The sequence below is a fragment of the Rhinatrema bivittatum genome, chromosome 8 (genome assembly GCF_901001135.1).
Source record: "Rhinatrema bivittatum chromosome 8, aRhiBiv1.1, whole genome shotgun sequence".
Taxonomy (NCBI): Eukaryota; Metazoa; Chordata; class Amphibia; order Gymnophiona; family Rhinatrematidae; genus Rhinatrema; species Rhinatrema bivittatum.
The window spans coordinates 271,870,720-271,892,999 of record NC_042622.1 but is presented as its reverse complement, the minus strand read 5'-3'; the positions used below and the strand labels follow the sequence as shown (position 1 = coordinate 271,892,999).

Here is a 22,280-nt window from a genome sequence, read left to right as displayed (position 1 = left end):
GTTACTAAGAGCCAAGACTAACAGAAGTATGAGAAAAAAAAATAATAAAGTGCAAAGCTTACTGGGCAGACTGGATGGGCAGTTTGGTCTTCTTATGCCATCATTTCTATGAAGCAGTGAGCTGCGCTGTATATGTATTCAAAGTGAAGTATCAGGCTTGATTGGTTCAGGGTAGTAACCGCCGCAACAAGCAAGCTACTCCCATGCTTGTTTTTCCAGCCTGTGCAATTTAGTCCTTATGGTTGTTTGAATATAAATCCTCTTTTCTTCATTCCCCCTGCCACTGAAGCAGAAAGCTGCTTGGATATGCAATGAAAATGAAGCATCAGGCTAATTTGGTTTGGGTAGTAACTGCCGCAACAAGCAAGCTACTCAGACGCTTATTTGTGAACGCAGATCTTTTTTCCCCACATTTCCTCTTGCTGCTGAAGCATAGAGCAATGTTGAAGTCGCATTAACCTTGTGTATGTTTATTGAATAAGGGTAGTAACCGTCATTCCCACAAGCCACCCCCCCATGCCTCTTCTCTTCATTTCATTCACATCCTCAAGACTATATGGATCCACAGCGTTTATCCCACGCAGTTTTGAAATCCTTCACAGTTTTGGTCATCACCAAATATGGAAAGACTAGGACAAACTGGAAGTAAAGACAGCAGCTTTATCATCACCATAACATTAGCCTGTACCCAAGCCCTGATAATGGACACCCGGGCTATGCCCCTATTTGAAGCCCACCATAGACCAAGCAAGGCAGCGATCTTTCCATCCAGCCCCCCACCTTGCTACCATGAAAGGGAGCCGATGTAACCATGCCCCACCATTTTTTTCATAAAGCAGTTCTCTTGCCAACTGACATCTGAGCAAGTACAGTCTTGAAACACCAGCACCAAGCAGCAAAGCTTGCCACTGGCTTGGATATCTGCCATAGGCACGAGGCAATTTCCTTGCCTCATGCCCCCCAACACTCCTCAGCAGCCGGTACCCCAAAATAGAGCCTCCAAGGCTTTCTGCAGTGCACTGTTGAAGAGTTCATAGCCAATAGACAGTGTATTTTGTCAGGTATATACATGCCATCACATTGCACATCCACCCATCCATGCATAATGTACTGACCATCTAACCTTTGAACCCACACAATCTGGTAGTTCGGCTTTTTACGACCTCTCCCCCAAAGCTTCAGATCGCCCCCATTTAGGGTGCAGGATAATTTTTTTTTACCCTAACAAGCAGGTGTGCAGCAACTAGGCGGGTAGTTTAGCTAAGTCAGCCTTCATCTGCTTGATTAACTGTTTGCAGGTAAAGATGCCCAAGTCATTACCCCCGAGATTAAAGCATTTGCGAGGGAGGGGCAGACAAATCTCTCTGGCAACATAGGAGAAGTGAAAGCTGATCCTAACGCATACTGCGCTTACCTAGACTATGCAAACTCCCGAAGGGGCCAAACAAATGAGGTCCATAAAGTCAGTTGTGAACCCTCCTGGCTGCCCAGTGGACAAAAAAAAAAAAAAAGTGCCCAACAAGCCATACAGTCCACCAAAACTGTGGCGAATCTGTAATATTTAAGCGTCATGAGCAACAGTGATTGCCTGTTCTAGCCTCATGTATGCAATGACAGAGAACCTCCATCATCTTATTTGTCTTATTGTGTTCATCTGTAATCCTGCCTGTACAGCGCTGCGCTAGTTATGACTGATCCTAAAGGAGTGAGATGTAAATTTACTAGGGTCAAGACCCAACTTGTCTACCCCCAATCAAAGAATGGCAGGGAATTGATATCAGGTGAGTGGGACTCCAGAGGCCGAATGGACAAGTAAGTCTCCATGTTTTTAACTGGGCAGGTGACCAGAGAATCAATGCAATTCAAGGAGAATGTGCCCCCCCCCCCCCCCCCCGGTCTGATCAGTTTTGGATGTATATCCTTATATGAATTTCTAAGTGTGCACATCACGTACCGCGGTAGGCTGCCATGCAGCCTAGTCACTCAAACCATGAGCTCGCTTACTCATAACACTCCAAAAAAGGTCAGCAGATAAGCCAGGCAAAACATGCAATATTCAAATGCACATATGAATGGCAATAGCAGCCACAAATTCACCAGCAAGTCATGGGTGATCGGAAGGCAAGAATTGTTTGTCTTTTCATGTTTTCTAGCCTAGTCACCTCTTTTGCCAACATCTTCATGATAAACAACTTGGTGGGGTCCTCCCACTCACATGCTTTTGTAAAAAAGGTCAATCCAGCCAGGTGTTTGACCATGGAGCCCCTAGAAATACCAGAGTCCTTAGCTGAGGAAATATATTTGACGATCAAGTCCTCCAATACGGGGCTAGCAACCCAGCCATGTGCCGATAAATTCCCGCATGTGCTCATAGCTCCTGCAGTACGCTGATCATTTGACAGAAGCTAAGGATCCCTTTAAGAAGCCTCTGGTGGTTAGAGACAAATCATCTATAAGTGGTCTGGGACTGGGGTGCCTGCCTTGTCCGCTGTGGGTACCTGTTTGAGAAAATTCCTACTTAGCACAATGTAAGGCATCTGCAACCACATTACTGACCCACAGAATGTGATGCGCTCCAGTGATATTAATGTGTAAGCTGACCAGTACTATCTCCCTTATCAAATCAACTATTTGCACTTTGCATTTTGGTCTGACAATCAGGCTGTGGTACATGTACTAAATTGACAATATGCTATTTGCTTATTCTGCACATCACCCTTCCAAAGCACAAAGGCTACCAATAAGAGGAACAATTCAAGGAATGTAATACTATGGGTCAAGTCTGCCTCAACTGTGTCTGGCCAAGGAAAAGCAGTACCCAGACAGTATACCTCTAACCCCAACCCTCCTGAGGCATCAAGAATATATGTCCAGGTCCCAGCTGGATAGCAGGGGCTCTTACCATATTGATACAGCATTCAAATCTGCCAGGAAGGCATATGGCGATGTCATCATGCATTGGCCTTGATACCTTAATAAAGCGAAGAAGCCTACTGATGCCCATAGTTGCTACAGCCAATTGCCTCGGGAAAATCCTCCCCATTGGAATCACTCTACAGGCAAAATTCAAGCTGCCCATAATGGATTGCAATTTGTGGAAGGTAAGCTTCTTGGCACTCAGGGCTTGGTTCAGCATAACTCAGTTTCAGCACTTTGTCCTCTGGCAGTCTGGCTAACATTTTATCTGAATCGACCTAGATGCCTAAAAAGTGGATACTGATAGAGGTACCCTCACAGTCTTTTCATGTGCCAAGGGAACACCAAAGTCAGCGGCCACAGACTAGAACCCCTGAAGAAGTTATGAACCGGAATTGGACTCCCTTGGCCTGATGAATAAGTCATCTAAGTAATATATGATGTTGTCCACACTGGTTCATTGTGAAGTCACCCAGTATAGGAAAGAATTAAGTACAAGACACCAAAAACCCTATCGGCATACATTTGTCAAAATAAAGTTGCTCCCAAAACAAAAAACCCAATAAAGGGAAACTGAGTGGACTGGCAGCAATCTAAACGTGGACTATGTCAGAGTTACCCATTAAGGCACCCTGTTTGCAATTCCTTAGCAAGGCTATGATTCTGTTGAAGGATGCATATTAGATCGTGCATTCTTCCGGGGGTAGATCATTTATGGATTCTCCCTGGATATATGAAAGGTTCTGTATGAGCTTGAATTTACCAGGCTCCTTCTTCAGAAATACAGCGCATGGTGAAAAGATTATATCGCTAAAGAGGGGACTGTGGTATAAAACTGGAGTATCCGTTTCAATGACAATTTGCTCTCTGATTTCTGCTGCACAATGTTTGTGCATTGGACAGTGAATGGAGTATTACCTGCTATGTTGCCCAAGCACTCCTGGAATAGAATACAGAACCCTTCGCAAAAACCTTGTGCAAGGCGAAGGGCCTCCTTGCGCTTAGGGTAAAGGTCTAGCCAAGGAGATATTGCAGACAAGTTTATGGGGGGCGGAATGCTGGTGAAAATGTAAGACTCATTTGGACTTGGTGGAACTCCCCCAAGGCTGGCTTTCTGGTGCACTTGTCAGCTGGGTGGGGTGCAAAACACATGAACATACATGGTTGAATATGCAATCCTGAAATTTGTACAAGGATTTGCTGACCCCACCAACACACATTACTGGGCAACTGAGTGGGTGCAGGTGAAGGTGCATCTGCTGGTGGCACAAAGGACTTCTGAGAAGACCAAGTGTGAACACCTGCGTCACTCAGCTTGTGGCTGAAACAAATGACTAAGAGTGACATCTTGAGTTCCCCAAGACAAAGTGGGTTCTCCTCCATCTTATGAAATCACTCATCGTACTTTGACCACACCCAACCATCATACTCCTTGTAAGCCTCAAGGATGGTATCCACATAACTTAGCATGGGTCCCATACTGAGAGCGGTCATCTTGCCCAGTCATGCTCATCATCCATAGGAATGCTCATGTCCAGTTCATTTCTTAGGACATTTTTTTTGTCTGTGCAGGGTGCTGTGTCTATGTCTTTGTCCTCTTCCATGTGCCCCTTCTTCCTTCCAAGACCCAGAATATATCTATGTAAGTACATTCCCTTATGTTTCAGCAAAGAGCTTTTGGCATGCTCTCCCAGAGCTGTGAAAAAGTAGAGTGCGCCGTAGATACTCTGGATATCTGCTCTGTCTCTGTTGCAGGCCTCAGAGGTCTGTCATCTGCCGAGGTATCGGAATCTGATGTATTGGCACTACTTGAACTGAGGCTGGCCCTGTGCTTTGCCTTTTCCTTCTTTTTGGTTGCAGGCACAGGCACTCACTCCTCATGAAGCATGCATTGCCAACCTGTTTCCCTGGTTAACTCACCCGCAACTGTAGCGATGCTTGGTGCGACCGTGCTCATCTTTTGAGTGCTAGTTGAGGCCTTGATGGTGAATTCTGCAGACTGCCAGTTTTTGTTTTAGGTGACACAGGGGGGGACCTGCCCAACTAGCACTGAAGATTTATTTATTTATTATTTATTATTTTTATATACCGACATTCGATCTGAGATATCATATCGGTTTACATTCAGGTACCGTAGATATTTCCCTATCCCCAGAGAAAGAGGACAGCGCCTCGACAGTGTTCCATAACTCTAGCAATGCGGTGGCAGTGTCTTGTGCCGCAGTCTTGCCAACGCAACTGGCAGATGTGCAGTTGAAAAATCCACTCAAGAGTTGAAGCTCTGCAATTTGAAGAGGCCATCAGCCTATGTCTCCAGCTGCAAAACCCAGGAGACCTGTGGTACTACAGGATTGAAAATGATCAAGAACGAACCAATTTTTTTTTTTTTTAATCACCTGTACTCGTGATTTCTCTCACTTCACCAGCTGAAGGGATGGCTTTGATATAGGGAGATTGGTTATGAACATAAGAACATAAGAAATTGCCATGCTGGGTCAGACCAAGGGTCCATCAAGCCCAGCATCCTATTTCCAACAGAGGCCAAACCAGGCCACAAAAACCTGGCAATTATCTAAACACTAAGAAGATCCCATGCTACTGATGCAATTAATAGCAGTGGCTATTCCCTATGTAAACTAGATTAATAGCTGTTAATGGACTTCTCCTCCAAGAACTTATCCAAACCTTTTTTGAACCCAGCTACACTAACTGCACTAACCACATCCTCTGGCAACAAATTCCAGAGCTTTATTGTGAGATGAGTGAAAAAGAATTTTCTCCAATTAGTCTTAAATGTGCTACTTGCTAACTTCATGGAATGCCCCCTAGTCCTTCTATTATTCGAAAGTGAAAATAACAGTCACATCTACTCGTTCAAGACCTCTCATGATCTTAAAGACCTCTATCATATCCCCCCCTCAGCCGTCTCTTCTCCAAGCTGAACAGCCCTAATCTCTTCAGCCTTTCCTCATAGGGAAGCTGTTCCATCCCCTTTATCATTTTGGTTGCCCTTTTCTATATCTTCTCCATCGCAACTATATCTTTTTTGAGATGCGGCGACCAGAATTGTACACAGTATTCAAGGTGAGGTCTCACCATGGAGCGTTAGAGGCATTATAACATTTTCCGTTTTATTAACCATTCCCTTCCTAATAATTCCCAACATTCTGTTTGCTTTTTTGACTGCTGCAGCACACTGAGATGACAATTTTAAAGTATTATCCACTATGATGCCTAGATCTTTTTCCTGGGTGGTAGCTCCTAATATGGAATCTAACATCGTGTAACTACAGCAACGGTTATTTTTCCCTATATGCAACACCTTGCACTTTTCCATATTAAATTTCATCTGCCATTTGGATGCCCCATCTTCAATTCTTGCAAGGTCCCCCTGCAATGTATCACAGTCTGCTTGTGATTTAACTACTCTGAATAATTTTGTATCATCTGCAAATTTGATAACCTCACTCGTCGTATTCCTTTCCAGATCATTTATATATATATTGAAAAGCACCGGTCCAAGTACAGATCCCTGAGGCACTCCACTGTTTACCCTTTTCCACTGAGAAAATTGACCATTTAATCCTACTCTCTTTCCTGTCTTTTAACCAGCTTGTAATCCACGAAAGGACATCGCCTCCTATCCCATGACTTTTTAGTTTTCGTAGAAGCCTCTCATGAGGGACTTTGTCAAACGCCTTCTGAAAATCCAAATACACTACATCTACCGGTTCACCTTTATCCACATGTTTATTAACCCCTTGTAACTTTTGTTTTATCTTATAGAAAATTATATATTAAGGCCCCTGAGAAAGGCAAAACAAAACACGCGCTGAGTCGGGCGTTATACGGGCACTATACCAGTACTGGAACAGTTCATGATGTGTATTTTTTTCAAATGTTTGGAGATAAGCAATCAGTAAAATTATTTATTGTTCTCAAGGAGGTGGCATGGAGAGATAGGAAGGTTGGAGTACCCTATGATTAAAATTTGTAGTAAACGCATACTTTCACTTTAAATAAAGATGTTGTCTTTCGATACATAAGTGATTGTTTCAAAAACACTACTTCAAACGTAATGTTATCAGCTCATTTATGAGGGTTACTCCACCATTATTATTCTTTATCTCACATGTGGTTTTGATTCTTTTTGATGGTTATTACCGCATGATTACCAGTTCGTGAAATTCATACTGTTAAATATTACGGATAATGGATTCCGCCAAATTGAAAGAAACATTTAGTTACTCAGACGACTATGTAACTGACGTGCTCCAAGGACAAGCTTTATTGGACGATGAACATAGTCATATTGATTCCAACTTTGAATATATGGATTTACAGAAGAAATTAATTAGATCTGAGCTCCATTCTGCAAAGATGATACAATATGTACGTCAACAGATCATCCCCCGAGGATTGTGGATGAACAAATACCCTTTTCTGTTTCAAGAAGAGAAAGCCTTTATTGCAAAATGGATATCAATCCTCAATAAATGTTCCATAGATATGATGGATTTAATTGTTGAACGGACCAAGGTCTCCATAGTAGAAATGATTGGACAACTGACAGAACTAGATACACAAATTAAAAATGAATTTTCCATTGAATGTTTAGATATGATTATCGATAAACACAAAAATATGCTGGAGGAGTTTCGTTCATCCTTAAAACAAGCAAAGGTCAAGAAATTGATACGTGACGAATTTGACTATTCCTCCAATGTTTATCGTTGGTTAAATAAGGGAGAACATGCACTTCGTCGAGTCACTTTTGAAAGTTCAGATGGTGATAGCTCTGATGGATCTGATAATGGTCAATACAGAATTCAAGGTAGAGGACAAAACACTCAGCCTTTTTTAGGCAGAGGCAGGTGAGGTCATTGGCAACAATACACTTACCGCAGACCGCCATGGAAAGACCCCATTTCGCAAGCTTACACCGATTGGAAGGGTCCTCAAACATGATCAAAGTCCCGACAGGATCAACAACAATTAACTTATCTACTACTGTACTAACTGGGGTACAAAAACAAGTTTTGGATTTGGGTCTATTGTTTGTCCCCTTTTTCAAGCACGACCCCTTTCATAGTCTGGTTTCTATCCATCGGTTCATCCGTAAACTTCAAGTGAAATTATATTGTGCTTCAAATGAAATTCCTCGGGTCGTCGTTTCTCTTGTATAATTCACCATTCAAGTGGGTTCCATCTGGCCCTTTAGATCCACATATAGCGACTTTTAGAGACCTAGTCCTACAAGACATTAAAGACCTTGAATTGATAGATGCTAAAAAATGTTAATTTTACAGCAGAGATGTGGGAGGCTTTGCATTCTTTATCGTCCAATATGTCCATTGTAATCAAGGCCGCTGATAAGGGCGGCAGTATTGTCATCCAAGATACAGCTCAATATATTTTGGGACTAATGGAACACGTCCAAGATGTCAAATACTATGAGTTCCTAGATGAAGATCCAACACCACAACTGCAATCCCACATTAAAAATATGTTATCGGAAACTACATTTTTGACCAGGAAAGAATGTTCATTTTTGTACGTGTCCTATCCTCGCATTCCAGTTCTTTATAGGGTCCCAAAAGTGCACAAAACTTTAGACAAGCCTCCACTGCGACCCATTATTTCCAGCAATGAATCTCTATCGGAGCCTCTGGCTATTTTCTAGACAAATTCCTGCAGAAGCACGTCAAAATTATGCACTCTTACATACAGGATACTACACAAGTACTTAATAAACTACAGAATGTCATTTTGTCAAACAATTTTAGTATTTATGGACATGGTTTCTTTATACACTAATGTATCGCATTCAGTTGCAATGGATATTGTCCCAGAGGTTCGTTCCACTCAATCGCACGATCGGGTTCCCGTGTCATTTTTATTAGCTATTGCCCAAATAGTTCTAAAACATAATGGAGCAGATTTTCAAAGGCTACGTGCATAACCCAAGAAAATCTGCCCCCCTGCGCGCACCAAGCCTATTTCGCATAGGCTCGGCAGCACGCACAAGCCCCAGGACGCGCGTATGTCCCAGGGCTTTCGAAAATGGGCGGATCGGAAGCAGGGCCGGCGTGGTTCCAAGTCCTCTGGTACAGCGGCCATACCAGAGGTTTGTGTGCTGGCAGCCGGCTGGCAGGCGTAACTCCATCAAATAAGATTTGGGGGGGGGGGGCAGGGGATCAAAAAAAAAAAAAGTTCCCTCCAAGGTCGCTCCGATTTCAGAGCAGCCTTGGAGGGAACGGGGAAAACCTTGGGCGCGCCGACCCTGGATTTTATAACATGCGTGCGGCTGCGCGCATGTTATAAAATTGGGCAGAGATTTGTGTAAGCTGGGTTGCGCGCACAAGTTTTACAACCTGGCCCAATTATTTTATGTTCTCTGACAAATTTTATTTACAGATTCATGGGATCGCCATGGGGGTCTTCAGTGGCCCCATCGATAGCTAATTTAGCCATGAACAGATTGGATTGCACTAAGATTTATACATCTCCATGTTTTCAACATATTACCTTTTGGATCAGATATATCAATGATCTATTTTTCTGGAATTCTAATTAACATGATTTAAAGCATTTTTTGGATTGGTTAAACACCATTGATGAGGATTTGAAATTCACTTCGCAATATGATTTTTCTAAAATTCCATTTTTGGATCATCAAGGTCGGTATTTATGTTCTTATATTACCACCACATTATATCGCAAGGATATTGATCGTAATACTCTTGAGATACCACAGCTTTCACCCTAAAGCATTCAAGAATGGACTTCCAGTTAGTCAGTACTTTCGGTTTGCGTCGACTTTGTTCATCTTTGGAGGACTTTAAAAAAACAAGCATATTATTTGCATTACGTTTTCTTGATCGGGGTTATCCATTATCAGCTATTCGTGTTGCCTACAAAAGAGCATTATATGCACCCAGAGCTTCTCTACTGGAGTATCAGAGCAGACGTTCTCCATCGGGTTATGTTTGTGTTTTACAACATACAGACAAATCTTCAGCTATTGTCCAAAGCATATGCTGTCATTGGCATGTTTTGCAACTTCACTCTATATTTTCAGAACAACATATATCATCTTGCCAAAGAGGACCTAATATTAAAAATCAAGTCGTTTGTGCCTCTTTACCTCACACTGGACAATTACCTTTTGATGATGGCCATAAGGCATGCGGGAACTGTGATATGTGCGTAACAGCAATACAGGGCAGTATTTGGCAACATCCGATTACTGGTAAAAATTATAAAAAGTCATTTAGCAGTGATTGTAATTCTTGTAATGTAGTATACGTGTTACAATGCCCTTGTCCTCAGCTCTATGTCGGCCGCACCTCTCAACCAATCAGGGTACGTTTGAGAGAACACCATAGCCACTTGCATACACAACACTGAAACCCCAATTGTTAAACACTGTTTACTCAAACATCTATTTTGGACAATTTTGGATATGGTACAAGTATCCAATAGAGGGGGGGATATTCGTTCCCAATTAAATTAGAGAGAACAACGCTGGATTTTCAATTTAGGTTTGGAATTTCCAGCGGGCATAAATGAAAACGTCGAATGGATGACATTGGTTTAAAAGGTCTTTTTTTTCCAGGTTCTTTTGATTGGTAGATGTACAGATACCTGCTGGCTGATTGGTTAGTTTGTGAGTCATTGTGCTGTTTAAAGCTTAGGTCGTTTCTTCAATGGCGATTCCTTGTAAAAAACGCTATGGCCACTGTGTAGCAGCAAGAGGAAAAGTTTTGAAAAGACATATGTATTGAGCATTGCACTTGTTTTGTTATTGGTTGTTATGTGGATACTTGTAACTTTTGCTTTATCTTATAGAAAATGATATATTAAGGCCCCTGAGGAAGGCAACGAAACACGCAGTGTGTCGGGTGTTATACAGGCACTATACCAGTAGTGGAACCGTTCATAAGTTGCTTATCTCCAAAAATTTGAAAAACACACATCAGTAAAATTATTTATTGTTCTCAAAGAGGTGGTGTGGAGAGATAGGGAGGTTGGAGTACCCTATGATTAAAATTTGTAGCAAATGCATAGTTTCACTTTAGATAACAAAGATGTTGTCTTTCTATACATAAGTGTTGTTTCAAAAACGCTACTTCAAACTTAACATTATCAGCTCATTTATGAGGATTACTCCACCTTCATTATTCTTTATCTCACATGTAGTTTTAATTCTTTTTGATGATTCTATTCCTACTCCGGCACAGCATCCAACTGAAGACAATACAGAGTAACCTCTCTCTTAACTGGCGAATAGCAAAGGGAGAATATAAAAGTATCTGGCATCTAACAAAAAATTGTAAGGCATGCCCTCTTGTACGATTGAAAGGAATCACTGGTCTGATGTAATTTGAGTCCACTCCCCATAAAACTGGGTCAACTGACCAATCTGCTGTACTGAGGTATGAACACTTTGCAGCTCGTGGTGAACCCTTGGACCTCCATGCACTGCCTGTGCTACCATCCCTCGAATTCCTTCTACCTGTATGAAAAGACAAAAACCTGTCACCATGCCCTTTTTGAGTGGACATTCCTCTTACAAGTTGGTAATGCCTCACCTCTTGAAATTTGGTTCTACTAGGAAGTCCCTTCTGAGAGCTCTTGGTCTTATCTTCCAGCAACTTATGAGATGACTTCTCTCCCACGATCTTCACCAGATTTTCTAGGTCTTCCCCAAAAAGAAGCCTGTCCTGGAAAGGCAGCTTACTGAACTTTGCCGTGGAGGACACATCTGCAGCCCAATTATGTAGCCAAAGCCAGCACCTGGCCAACTCAGAAGCTGCCATCCTCCTGACCAAGGTTCTAATCAAATCAAAGGGCATCCATTAAGAAGGCAAGACCAGTTTCTCCTCCTCCTGTGCAGTTCGACCTTCATCTGAACTGCCCATTGGGATTTGTTGCACCCAGCACTAACATGCCCAGGACATAAAGCTGTTACAAATCACTGCCCAGAGAGCCAAAGCCACTACCTCAAAGACATTCTTCAGATGGAGCTCTATCTTCCTGTCCTGAGCATCCTTCAGTGCTGTACTCCATTTCACAGAAAATGTGGACTTCATAACCACAGCATCCACCTTAGGAAACTTCATCTTCTCCACTGCCTCATCAGTGAGAATGTACAACTGGCACATAGTTCTGCCCACTTTCAGGCCTGCATCCAGAGTCTCCCACTCTGCGAAAATTAAGGCCATAACCACTCTACATAGAGAGAAAAAATGTAGCTGGTCTTCTGAGACCTTCCAAGATGGGATATGGTGGATTCCACCTGCTATTCAAGTATACCAAATTTTGCAGCACTTGCAAAATCACAGCCATCAACTTCTCTTGACTAGTCTGACTACCTGTGATATCTCCCTCTGCTGCAGTGATTTCCTCATCCTTCAGATCTCCTTCCAGCTCACTGAAATCTTCCAGGACTGCCCCTTCAATGACCCTGTCCCCAAAACCACTAAGTTGAATTCCAAATCAGGCTCTGAATCCCACCTAGCCCTCTTTGGCTAAGAAGGCACCTAAAGAGCTGCTGAAGACAAGACCCAGACTAGATCTTAATGGAGCAGCACTGATTAATCAAAATAAATTGGTACATGCAAGCTATAAGCTCTGGGGAAAAGGGAGCAAACAACTGTGACATATCCTTAACCAAAGGCTCCAAAGACCCTTGTTTTCCTTGCCTCCAAGGGATTTACCACCACCACAAAACAAAGTACAGGAGATGTGATGGGGAGTTCAAGCAGTCACTAATATTTCTCTTGTAATTTGAATACTAATAGCTATAGGAAAAGTTTGTATTTTTGATTCCTCATGTGATAGCCCCACCTTTTGGGCGTATGGCATCTGGGGTATATATTGCCCAGAAGAAAGCTCAGAACTTCAGAGGGAAGGAGGCAGCTAAATATTCCTACAGGATTTCAAGCAAAAGGAGTTCGTATTTTGACATTCTCCCTAGGATTTCAAATACTTTTTGGAGAGCTCTCTCCTCCTCCTAGATCCAGGATCTAGGAGGAGGAGAGAAGCTTTGGGACTTAGGGTCGCAGAAGGAAGAGTGCTGACTACTTTTGGGTAGGCCTCTGCTCATCAACTGGAGTATTTTTGCTACTGAATGTTTGGATTAAAGGATTTTTTTGGACTTTGACTTGACCAATTTGAAGGGAAGGGCTTACCTCCGGTATCCCCGAGTACTTGGGACAAGAGTGAGGATTTGAAGTAAGAGTCTGATTGCTGAGAGATCTGAAGGGGAAGAAGATTTTAGATACTTTTGATACAAGGACTAAAGGGCTAAAACCAAGAGATAGTGATACAGTTTTTTTTCCAGTTTGAAGAAAAAAAGTTAAAACTTGGACCAATTGAAGTTGAATGTTTTTGTATGTGGGAACAAAACAAGTTGTCCTACAGATTTTGTGCTTGGGGATTTTCTTCTATTTGCAGAGTGACTTTATAGTGGAACCCCATTCCAAATTTTCCCACATTGCAAGTAGAGCAGTTTTTTTCTCTATGGATAATGGTGCAAGAGAAGTGAGAAGGGAGGTAACACCTAAGATGGACAAATTAACCATCTTCATTACTATTATATTTTATGCTGCTCTGTATTTTTGGCATTGTGGCTTGGATTCTTTTATTTAAGTTGAAGTAAAGACTATTTTATTTGACCACCATTCTTAGACTTCTGAGTGTTTCCTGATTTTCCTACCCTATTGCCTTCATTGCTTCTTTTCTGAACTGTTTGGTACCTGTTGGAGGTTCTCTATCTTCAGTGTGAACAATAAGAGTAAAGAGTGAATAGACATGCCAGAGGACCCTGGAGGATTATTCTTTCTCCCCATTCGAACTGAACCCGGTCCACCCTAAAATGAAGATTAAAGCACCCAATTTGGGGACTGGTTAAAGAACTAAGATGGGAAGCTCAGAAGACAGGTCTCCTTCCTGCATTACTGCTGGCACTAGAATCAAAGATGGCCACCACATGCTCCCATGCCGCATCTCTCCTGGCTGATCCTTTATTTGGGCCCACCTCAAAAAGTCCATTGAGCCCTGCATCCTCTTCTCTTACAGGAGGGGTACTCCAACAACCTTCTCCCCCCTCCAGTGCAGCCACAGCAGAGACAAATGCTGAAGTGATCGCACAGCAAATCCCACAAGTGTGGCAGAGTTTCCCACACTCCATTGGCAATGACATGCTCTGAAGGGGGGGGGGGGGTGAAGGACAGTTGAGGCCCAACCCCTCATCTTTCCTCCACCCTCTGAAGCAACTCCCCAGAGCAGCAGCATAGCAGTTGCAAACCTTTCCTCTTGAGCTTCTCCTTTCATTATTTTTTTTTTTTAAAGAAAAAATCTTTATAAAACTCAGAGCAAGAGTACTGTCCTTGAGAAGGATCTACGGTCTTGCTACATCTCCTTAACCATCTAGACCCAGACCTCTGGGCCCCACCAACCCTGGAAACAGCAGACAGGCTTGAGATACCAGGGAGTAGAGGAAAAAAGCCAGCACCACTGGTTAGTCTCCCTTCCCAGCATGGCAACAAGCAAGAATAAGGGCCACTGACTCCTCTGGGTATCTTTGCTCAACCAAGGGCAGAAAAGTAGAACCAAAACTGTTCTAGAAACAATTTATCCAAGAAATGTTCCACCTGCAGGACTGCAACTCTACCATCTGCTGGAGACAGAATATTAAAGAGCTGCAGGTAGTACACGTCCTTATATGGGGTGATATCAAAACAGTGCTTCCATCTGCTGGAGACAGAATATTAAAGAGCTGCAGGTAGTACACGTCCTTATATGGGGTGATATCAAAACAGTGCTTCCATCTGCTGGAGACAGAATATTAAAGAGCTGCAGGTAGTACACGTCCTTATATGGGGTGATATCAAAACAGTGCTTCCATCTGCTGATTGGAGGAGGGGGCCGGATTTGGTGGCACAATAAGGAATTTAGTTTTTTGATTTATATTCTGCCTTTTGTGACTGGTCAGCCATTTCAAAGTGGATTACATTCAGGTATTTCCATGTTTCTAGAAGGTTTACAATCTAAGGGGCTTATTTACTAAAGGTTTTTTCCCCATTTTATATCTATGAGAAAAATGTTTAGTAAATGGGACCTTAAGTTTGTATCTGAGGCAAGGGCGCGTGAAGTACCTTGCCCAAGGTCACAGGGAGCACACACCAGTGGGATTTGAACCCTAGCTTCCTTGGTTTGCAGCCTGCTGCTCTATTAGGCTATTCTTCCACACCACATCATATATTTGTGCATTTTAGGGAACCCATCAATTTATATCTGCACAATCGATATACAGTACAGAGTAACCACTTGGTTCTTTTGCTTGCTCAAATTATTTAACACTAACTACCCAAACAATCTTCACTTATGGGGTTAACAGGAATTATATCAAAAGAATCAAAAAACTTTAACCCCTAAAATGAACTCATGTGTCAATTACTGCTTCATTTACTCTCCTGTATTTCAGATGGATAGGTGGTAGTTTCATATATTTAGCTGATCAAGGTACCAACATGGTTGCCTAATACTTCATATATTATAATCATTAACACCACCAAAGTTTGATAAATGCAGTTTCACAACCTATTTTTTTCAAATAGTTTGATTATGCTGTGCTCTCATGTGAAACAATTTGAACTCTCGCCTTCCTTCACTAATGTATATCACTAAAGCCAGCCGATGAAGCTATTAAAAGTCTCTTATGTATCTTTACTAGTCCACTGTTTACTTAACTTTTCAACTCTCGACTTGGCCAGGTTTCGGAGATGTCTCCATCAGGGGAACAGTCGACAAGATCAATCAAATATGCTGCTACTTGCATCTGACGGCTCATTTTTTATTTTAAAAAGGCACGATTGACAATTAATGGTTCTATCTAAGGATGTGGTCTACGTAGTAGTGTGTCCTTGCCCGAAGGTGTACATGGGACGCACTAGCCAGCAAATCAAAGTTAGTTTATTAGAATATCGGTCTCTGATTAATACGGCAACAGCAGTAGCTCCTATCGTTACTCATTGTTTAGAACACACTTCCAGTCAATTATGGTGGGCAACTATTGAACAAATTGAACATACAATTAGAGGTGGCAATTATCCATCAAGATCAAATTATCGTGAACAGTATTGGATTCATATGCTACAAATGGAGGCAATGGTGCAAGGAAGAGGAATTCAGTTTTGTTAGGAACTGGGGAACCTTTTGGGGAAGGGGAAGTCTTTACGAAAGGGATAGGCTCCACCTTAATCAGGGTGGAACCAGACTGCTGGCGCTAACCTTTAAAAAGGAGATAGAAAAGCTTTTAAACTAGAACAAAGGGAAAAGCAGACAGTCGCTCAGCAGCGCATGGTTCGGAGAGAGGTATCTTCAAAGGATACTAATGATGCATTAGAATTAGGGCATCGCGACAGTGAGGTTCCAATAATAAGAAAAGCAGTCCAAGTGCCTGTAACTAAAAACTCACCTGAGCTAAAAAATTCTAACTTATCCCTATCAATTAAAAAGAAGAAGGAAAATACAAACAAAACACACACTTTGAAATGTTTGTATGCTAATGCCAGATGTCTAAGTAAGATGGGAGAATTAGAATGTATAGCAGTAAATGATGACATAGACTTAATTGGCATCTCAGAGACATGGTGGAAAGAGGATAACCAATGGGACAGTGCTATACCGGGGTACAAATTATATCGCAATGACAAAGAGGAGCACCTGGGAGGAGGTGTGGCGCTTTATGTCAGGGATGGCATAGAGTCCAACAGGATAAACATCCTGCATGAGACTAAATACAAAATTGAATCATTATGGGTAGAAATCCCTTGTGTGCCGGGGAAGACTATAGTGATAGGAGTATACTACCGTCCACCTGATCAGGATGGTGAGACTGACAGTGAAATACAAATTGGTAGTGCGGTAATAATGGGAGACTTCACAGAAATGACTTCAATCCGTTCGTAGTTTCTGTGAGATGGTTGAGACGTCTGGTCCCGTCGAAAAAGATATATGGCTCTTATTACAATGATCTTTACTCGCCCCTGAGGAAGCTTACCCAGCGAAACACCGGCCAGTGTAGGGCAATGCTGGTAACCATTTTTGAAAGAGTCATTCTGGTTAATATAAACGGAGGACATTTTTAATCCATTGAATAAGAAAAAGAAAAATAAATAGAAAAAAGAAAAAATTGTTTGCATTAAATAAAATGAGGAAGGTGAATGATCGATAAGACCGGTTAGTGTCTAAGTGAAAAGTGACACATAACGTCAAGGCTTGCTGACACCTTCATAGGCTAAAAATTTTTGAAGTTTTGTTTGGGTTCCACATTTTTGTATATTTTAGACTTCAATTACCCCAATATTGACTGGGTAAATGTATCATCGGGACACGCTAGAGAGATAACGTTCCTGGATGGAATAAATGATAGCTTTATGGAGCAATTGGTTCAGGAACCGCCGCGAGAGGGAGCAATTTTAGATCTAATTCTCAGTGGAGCACAGGACTTGGTGAGAGAGGTAACTGTGGTGGGGCACTTGGCAATAGTGATCATATGATCAAATTTGATTTAATGACTGGAAGAACAGTGTGCAAATCCATGGCTCTCGTGCTAAACTTTCAAAAGGGAAACTGATAAAATGAGAAAAATTGTTAGAAAAAAACTGAAAGGAGCAGCTACAAGAATAAAAAATGTCCAAGAGGCGTGGTCATTGTTAAAAAAATACTATTCTAGAAGCACAGTCCAGATGTATTCCACACATTAAGAAAGGTGAAAAGAAGGCAAAACTATTACCGGTATTGTTAAAAGGGGAGGTGAAAGAAGCTATTTTAGCCAAAAGATCTTCATTCAAAAACTGGAAGAAGGATCCAACAGAAGAAAATAGGATAAAGCATAAACGTTGGCAAGTTAAATGTAAGACATTGATAAGACAAGCTAAGAAAGAATTTGAAAAGAAATTGGCCGTAGAAGCAAAAACTCACAGTAAAAACTTTTTAAAATATATCCGAAGCAGAAAGCCTGTGAGGGAGTCAGTTGGACCGTTAGATGATCGAGGGGTTAAAGGGGCACTTAGAGAAGATAAGGCCATCGTGGAAAGATTAAATGATTTATTTGCTTCGGTGTTTACTGAAAAGGATGTTGGGGAGGTACCCATACTGGAGAAGGTTTTCATCGGTAATGATTCAGATGGACTGAATTAAATCACAGTGTACCTAGAAGATGTGGTAGACCTGATTGACAAACTGAAGAGTAGTAAATCACCTGGACCGGATGGTATACACCCCAGAGTTCTGAAGGAACTAAAAAATGAAATTTCAGACCTATTAGTAAAAATTTGTAACCCATCATTAAAATCATCCATTGTACTTAAGACTGGAGGATAGCTAATGTAACCCCAATATTTAAAAAGGGCTCCAGGGGTGATCCAGGAAACTACAGACCAGTTAGCCTGACTTCAGTGCCAGGAAAAATAGTGGAAAGTGTTCTAAACATCAAAATCATAGAACATATAGAAAGACATGATTTAATGGAACAAAGTCAGCATGGCTTTACCCAGGGCAAGTCTTGCCTCACAAATCTGCTTCACTTTTTTGAAGGAGTTAATAAACATGTGGATAATGGTGAACCGGTAGATGTAGTATACTTGGATTTTCAGAAGGCGTTTGACAAAGTTCCTCATGAGAGGCTTCTAGGAAAAGTAAAAAGTCATGGGATAGGTGGTGATGTCCTTTCATGGATTGTAAACTGGCTAAAAGACAGGAAACAGAGAGTAGGATTAAATGGACAATTTTCTCAGTAGAAGGGAGTGGGCAGTGGAGTGCCTCAGGGATCTGTATTGGGACCCTTACTTTTCAATATATTTAAAAATGATCTGGAAAGAAATAAGACGAGTGAGATAATCAAATTTGCAGATGACACAAAATTGTTCAGAGTAGTTAAATCACAAGTAGATTGTTATAAATTGCAGGAAGACCTTGTGAGACTGGAAAATTGGGCATCCAAATGGCAGATGAAATTTAATGTGGATAAGTGCAAGGTGATGCATATAGGGAAAAATAACCCATGCTATAATTACACAATGTTGGTTTCCATATTAGGTGCTACAACCCAAGAAAGATCTAGGCGTCATAGTGGATAACACATTGAAATCGTCAGCTCAGTGTGCTGCGGCAGTCAAAAAAGCAAACAGAATGTTGGGAATTAGAAAGGGAATGGTGAATAAAACGGAAAATGTCATGCTGCCTCTGTCGCTCCTTGGTGAGACTGTACCTTGAATACTGTGTACAATTCTGGTCGCAGCATCTCAAAAAAAGATATAATTGCAATGGAGAAGGTACAGAGAAGGGCTACCAAAATGATAAGGGGAATGGAACAGCTCCCCTATGAGGAAAGACTAAAGAGGTTAGGACTTTTCAGCTTGGAGAAGAGACAGCTGAGGGGGGATATGATAGAGGTGTTTAAAATCATGAGAGGTCTAGAACGGGTAGATGTGAATCGGTTATTTACTCTTTCGGATAGTAGAAAGACTAGGGGGCACTCCATGAAGTTAGCATGGGGCACATTTAAAACTAATCGGAGAAAGTTCTTTTTTATTCAACGCACAATTAAACTCTGGAATTTGTTGCCAGAGGATGTGGTTACTGCAGTTAGTGTAGCTGTATTTAAAAACGGATTGGATAAGTTCTTGGAGGAGAAGTCCATTACCTGCTATTAAGTTCACTTAGAGAATAGCCACTGCTATTAGCAACAGTAACATGGAATAGTCTTAGTTTTTGGGTACTTGCCAGGTTCTTATGGCCTGGATTGGCCACTGTTGGAAACAGGATGCTGGGCTTGATGGACCCTTGCTCTGACCCAGTATGGCATGTTCTTATGCTCCCAGGTATTTAAACAAAGAACTTGATTGGTTATCGCTGATTTGATGTCGTCCATCTTAGTTTCCATTGGCAGTGTTCAAGTCACATGTTTAGTATAAAAATACTTGGAGGGTTTGAAAGGGTTCTCACACCTTTTTAATAAAAAGAACTGAGCCGCCAGATGCAAGTAGTAACATTTTTGATTGTTCATGTCAACTGTTCCCTGACAAAGGAGACATCTCCGAAACCCAGCCGTCAGGAGTTGAAAAGCTAAGTAAACAGTGGACTAGTAAAAATACAAAAAAGACTTAATAGCTTCATCAGTTAGCATTAGTGAGAAAGAATATAAAGATATACATAAAAGTGAAGGAAGGCGAGAGTTCAAATTGATGGTGCCTTGATTAGCTAAATATATGAAACTACTATCTATCCATCTTTATATATTGATGAAATACAGGAGAGTAAATGAAGCAGTAATTCACACGAGATCATTTTAGGGGTTAAAGTTTTGATTCTTTTGCTTTACGTGTTTGACAGAGTAAACATTTTTGTCACACACCCCTCTCCCCACACACACACTTGATTGCTGGAGGATTTCTAAAGAAAGTTCTTTGAAAAAGAAAAATCTTACCCTTAATTTTCTTGGTCCGTCCCTTGTGGATCCTTTTCTTTTGCTTGGAGTAAGCATTGTAATCATTTTATCCAACCCTCTTTCTAGGCTTCCAAACACCTTTCCTCCTTTTTTCTTGTGTGTGTTATCCAAGTGGGCTTGGTTCAGATCCAAATCTACAGAGCGGCATCTGTAGTATGTAAATCATTCCATAAATCATTAATTTTACCCATACAGCAAGTGTTTGTGTATTATATATTAAATGGCTAAGCCACTTTCTAAATACACTGGAATATAGATTTGAATATATGGAGATACAAAAGATGATAGAATTCAATAAAATCTTGAATGGGGGTGTAATGGATAAACAGGGTATGGCTATTTACCCTTTCAAATAGTACTAGGTCTAGGGGTCACTGTGAAACTATTAGGTAGAATATTTAAAAACAAATTGGAGAAAGCATTTTTTTCATTCAGCACACAATTAGACTGTGGAATTTGTTGCTAGAGGATGTGGTGAAACAGTGTTGCTGGATTTAAAAAGCATTTAGACAAGTTACAGGAGGAAAGTCTATGAACCATCATTAGCCATGTCGATTTGGGAAAGCCATGGAATAGCCCTGGTTATGAGCAAGGAATGGATCTATTCTTTGGGATCCTGCTGGGTACTTGTGACCTGGATTGGCCACAGTTAGAGTCAGGTTGCTGGGCTTAATGGACCTTTGGTATGGGCTAATATGGCATTTCTTTTTTAATATACTAAGACATTAGTATTTATTTTTAACCTCATGGATATATAGAGACCATAAAAATATGCACCTCAATGTATATACCCTGAAAACTAGCTTGGCTGGATGGGCCTTGAGAACCAGGTTAGGAAGCACTGAACTTGGGTGCCCCATCAATTGGTCTGCAACAAGCATTCTATCTGCATTAATAGGGTTTGTCACTAAAGGCATAAAAAATGAAAATATCCATGGCAACTGTTTTTTTTAGTTTTAAAATTAACATTTTGTGGATTAGAACCTTACAATGAAGTGTTGCAGACTTAAACTATATATTAAGTGCTATGGGAGGAGTCATAGCCTATGGTTTGATGTTTTACAGACGTGTGCAGGGGACATAGCTTAGCCCAAAAGAGAGGGGAAAGTCCCTTAAGGGGCCACTTTTCTGCATCATGTAATTGATTAGTTAGGCAGCCATATCCCACCCTGAGTGGTTAAATCTAGTCATTCTAAAAAGTGGCTGGCCCTAGAGGCATTCCCAGTCAACGGAGGGTAGTCCTTAGCCAATTATCACCTATTTCCTATGCTAGCCAGTAAAGTTCAGCAGTCTAATCCTGAGCATGCAAACAGCAGGCTAGTCAGTTAGGTTGCGGCTAAAACTTGAACTAGTAACTTCAGTGCTCAAGGGTGGGGGGGGGAAATCGACCCCTTGGCTAAGAGTGTTATTGTGAACAGGGCAGTTAAAATATTTCTGAAAAACTACAAGAGCTGCTTCCTTCCCAGTAAGAACTTAGGTTTTTCAGGTGACATTTAAAAACATACTTATTTTCCTTTCCTTTAGTCCTGCTAGACCAGTCAAGTGGATTATGCTCCCCCTGCCAGCAGATGGCAACAAAGAAAAAAGCTCAAAGCTGATTTCACTCCTCCTACAGGGATCTGTTGCCACCTTCAGCATCCTAAATCAAAGCTAAGACAACCGAAGGCAATTATTTTTTTAAAAATGTATATTCCACATTCATACATGGTATGCTCAAAGCAGATTGCAATCATACATAATGTAACTGAAAAAAAGACAGAGATATATAAATAAATATATAAATAAATAAATATATATATATTTATATATAAAGAAAAATACATTAAAGAAAAAACAGATACAA

General features: G+C 41.3%; 1 protein-coding gene across 3 annotated transcripts in view; it reads right to left on the bottom strand.

The window, feature by feature from the left end:
* MELK (maternal embryonic leucine zipper kinase) overlaps window positions 1-22,280 on the bottom strand; it is a 265,917-nt gene that overhangs the window by 23,575 nt on the left and 220,062 nt on the right. For all 3 annotated transcript variants that reach the window (XM_029610905.1, XM_029610904.1, XM_029610906.1), the window contains one exon: window positions 20,417-20,585. In XM_029610905.1, the coding sequence (XP_029466765.1) occupies window positions 20,417-20,585 (169 nt within the window). The remainder of the gene's footprint in view (window positions 1-20,416; window positions 20,586-22,280) is intronic.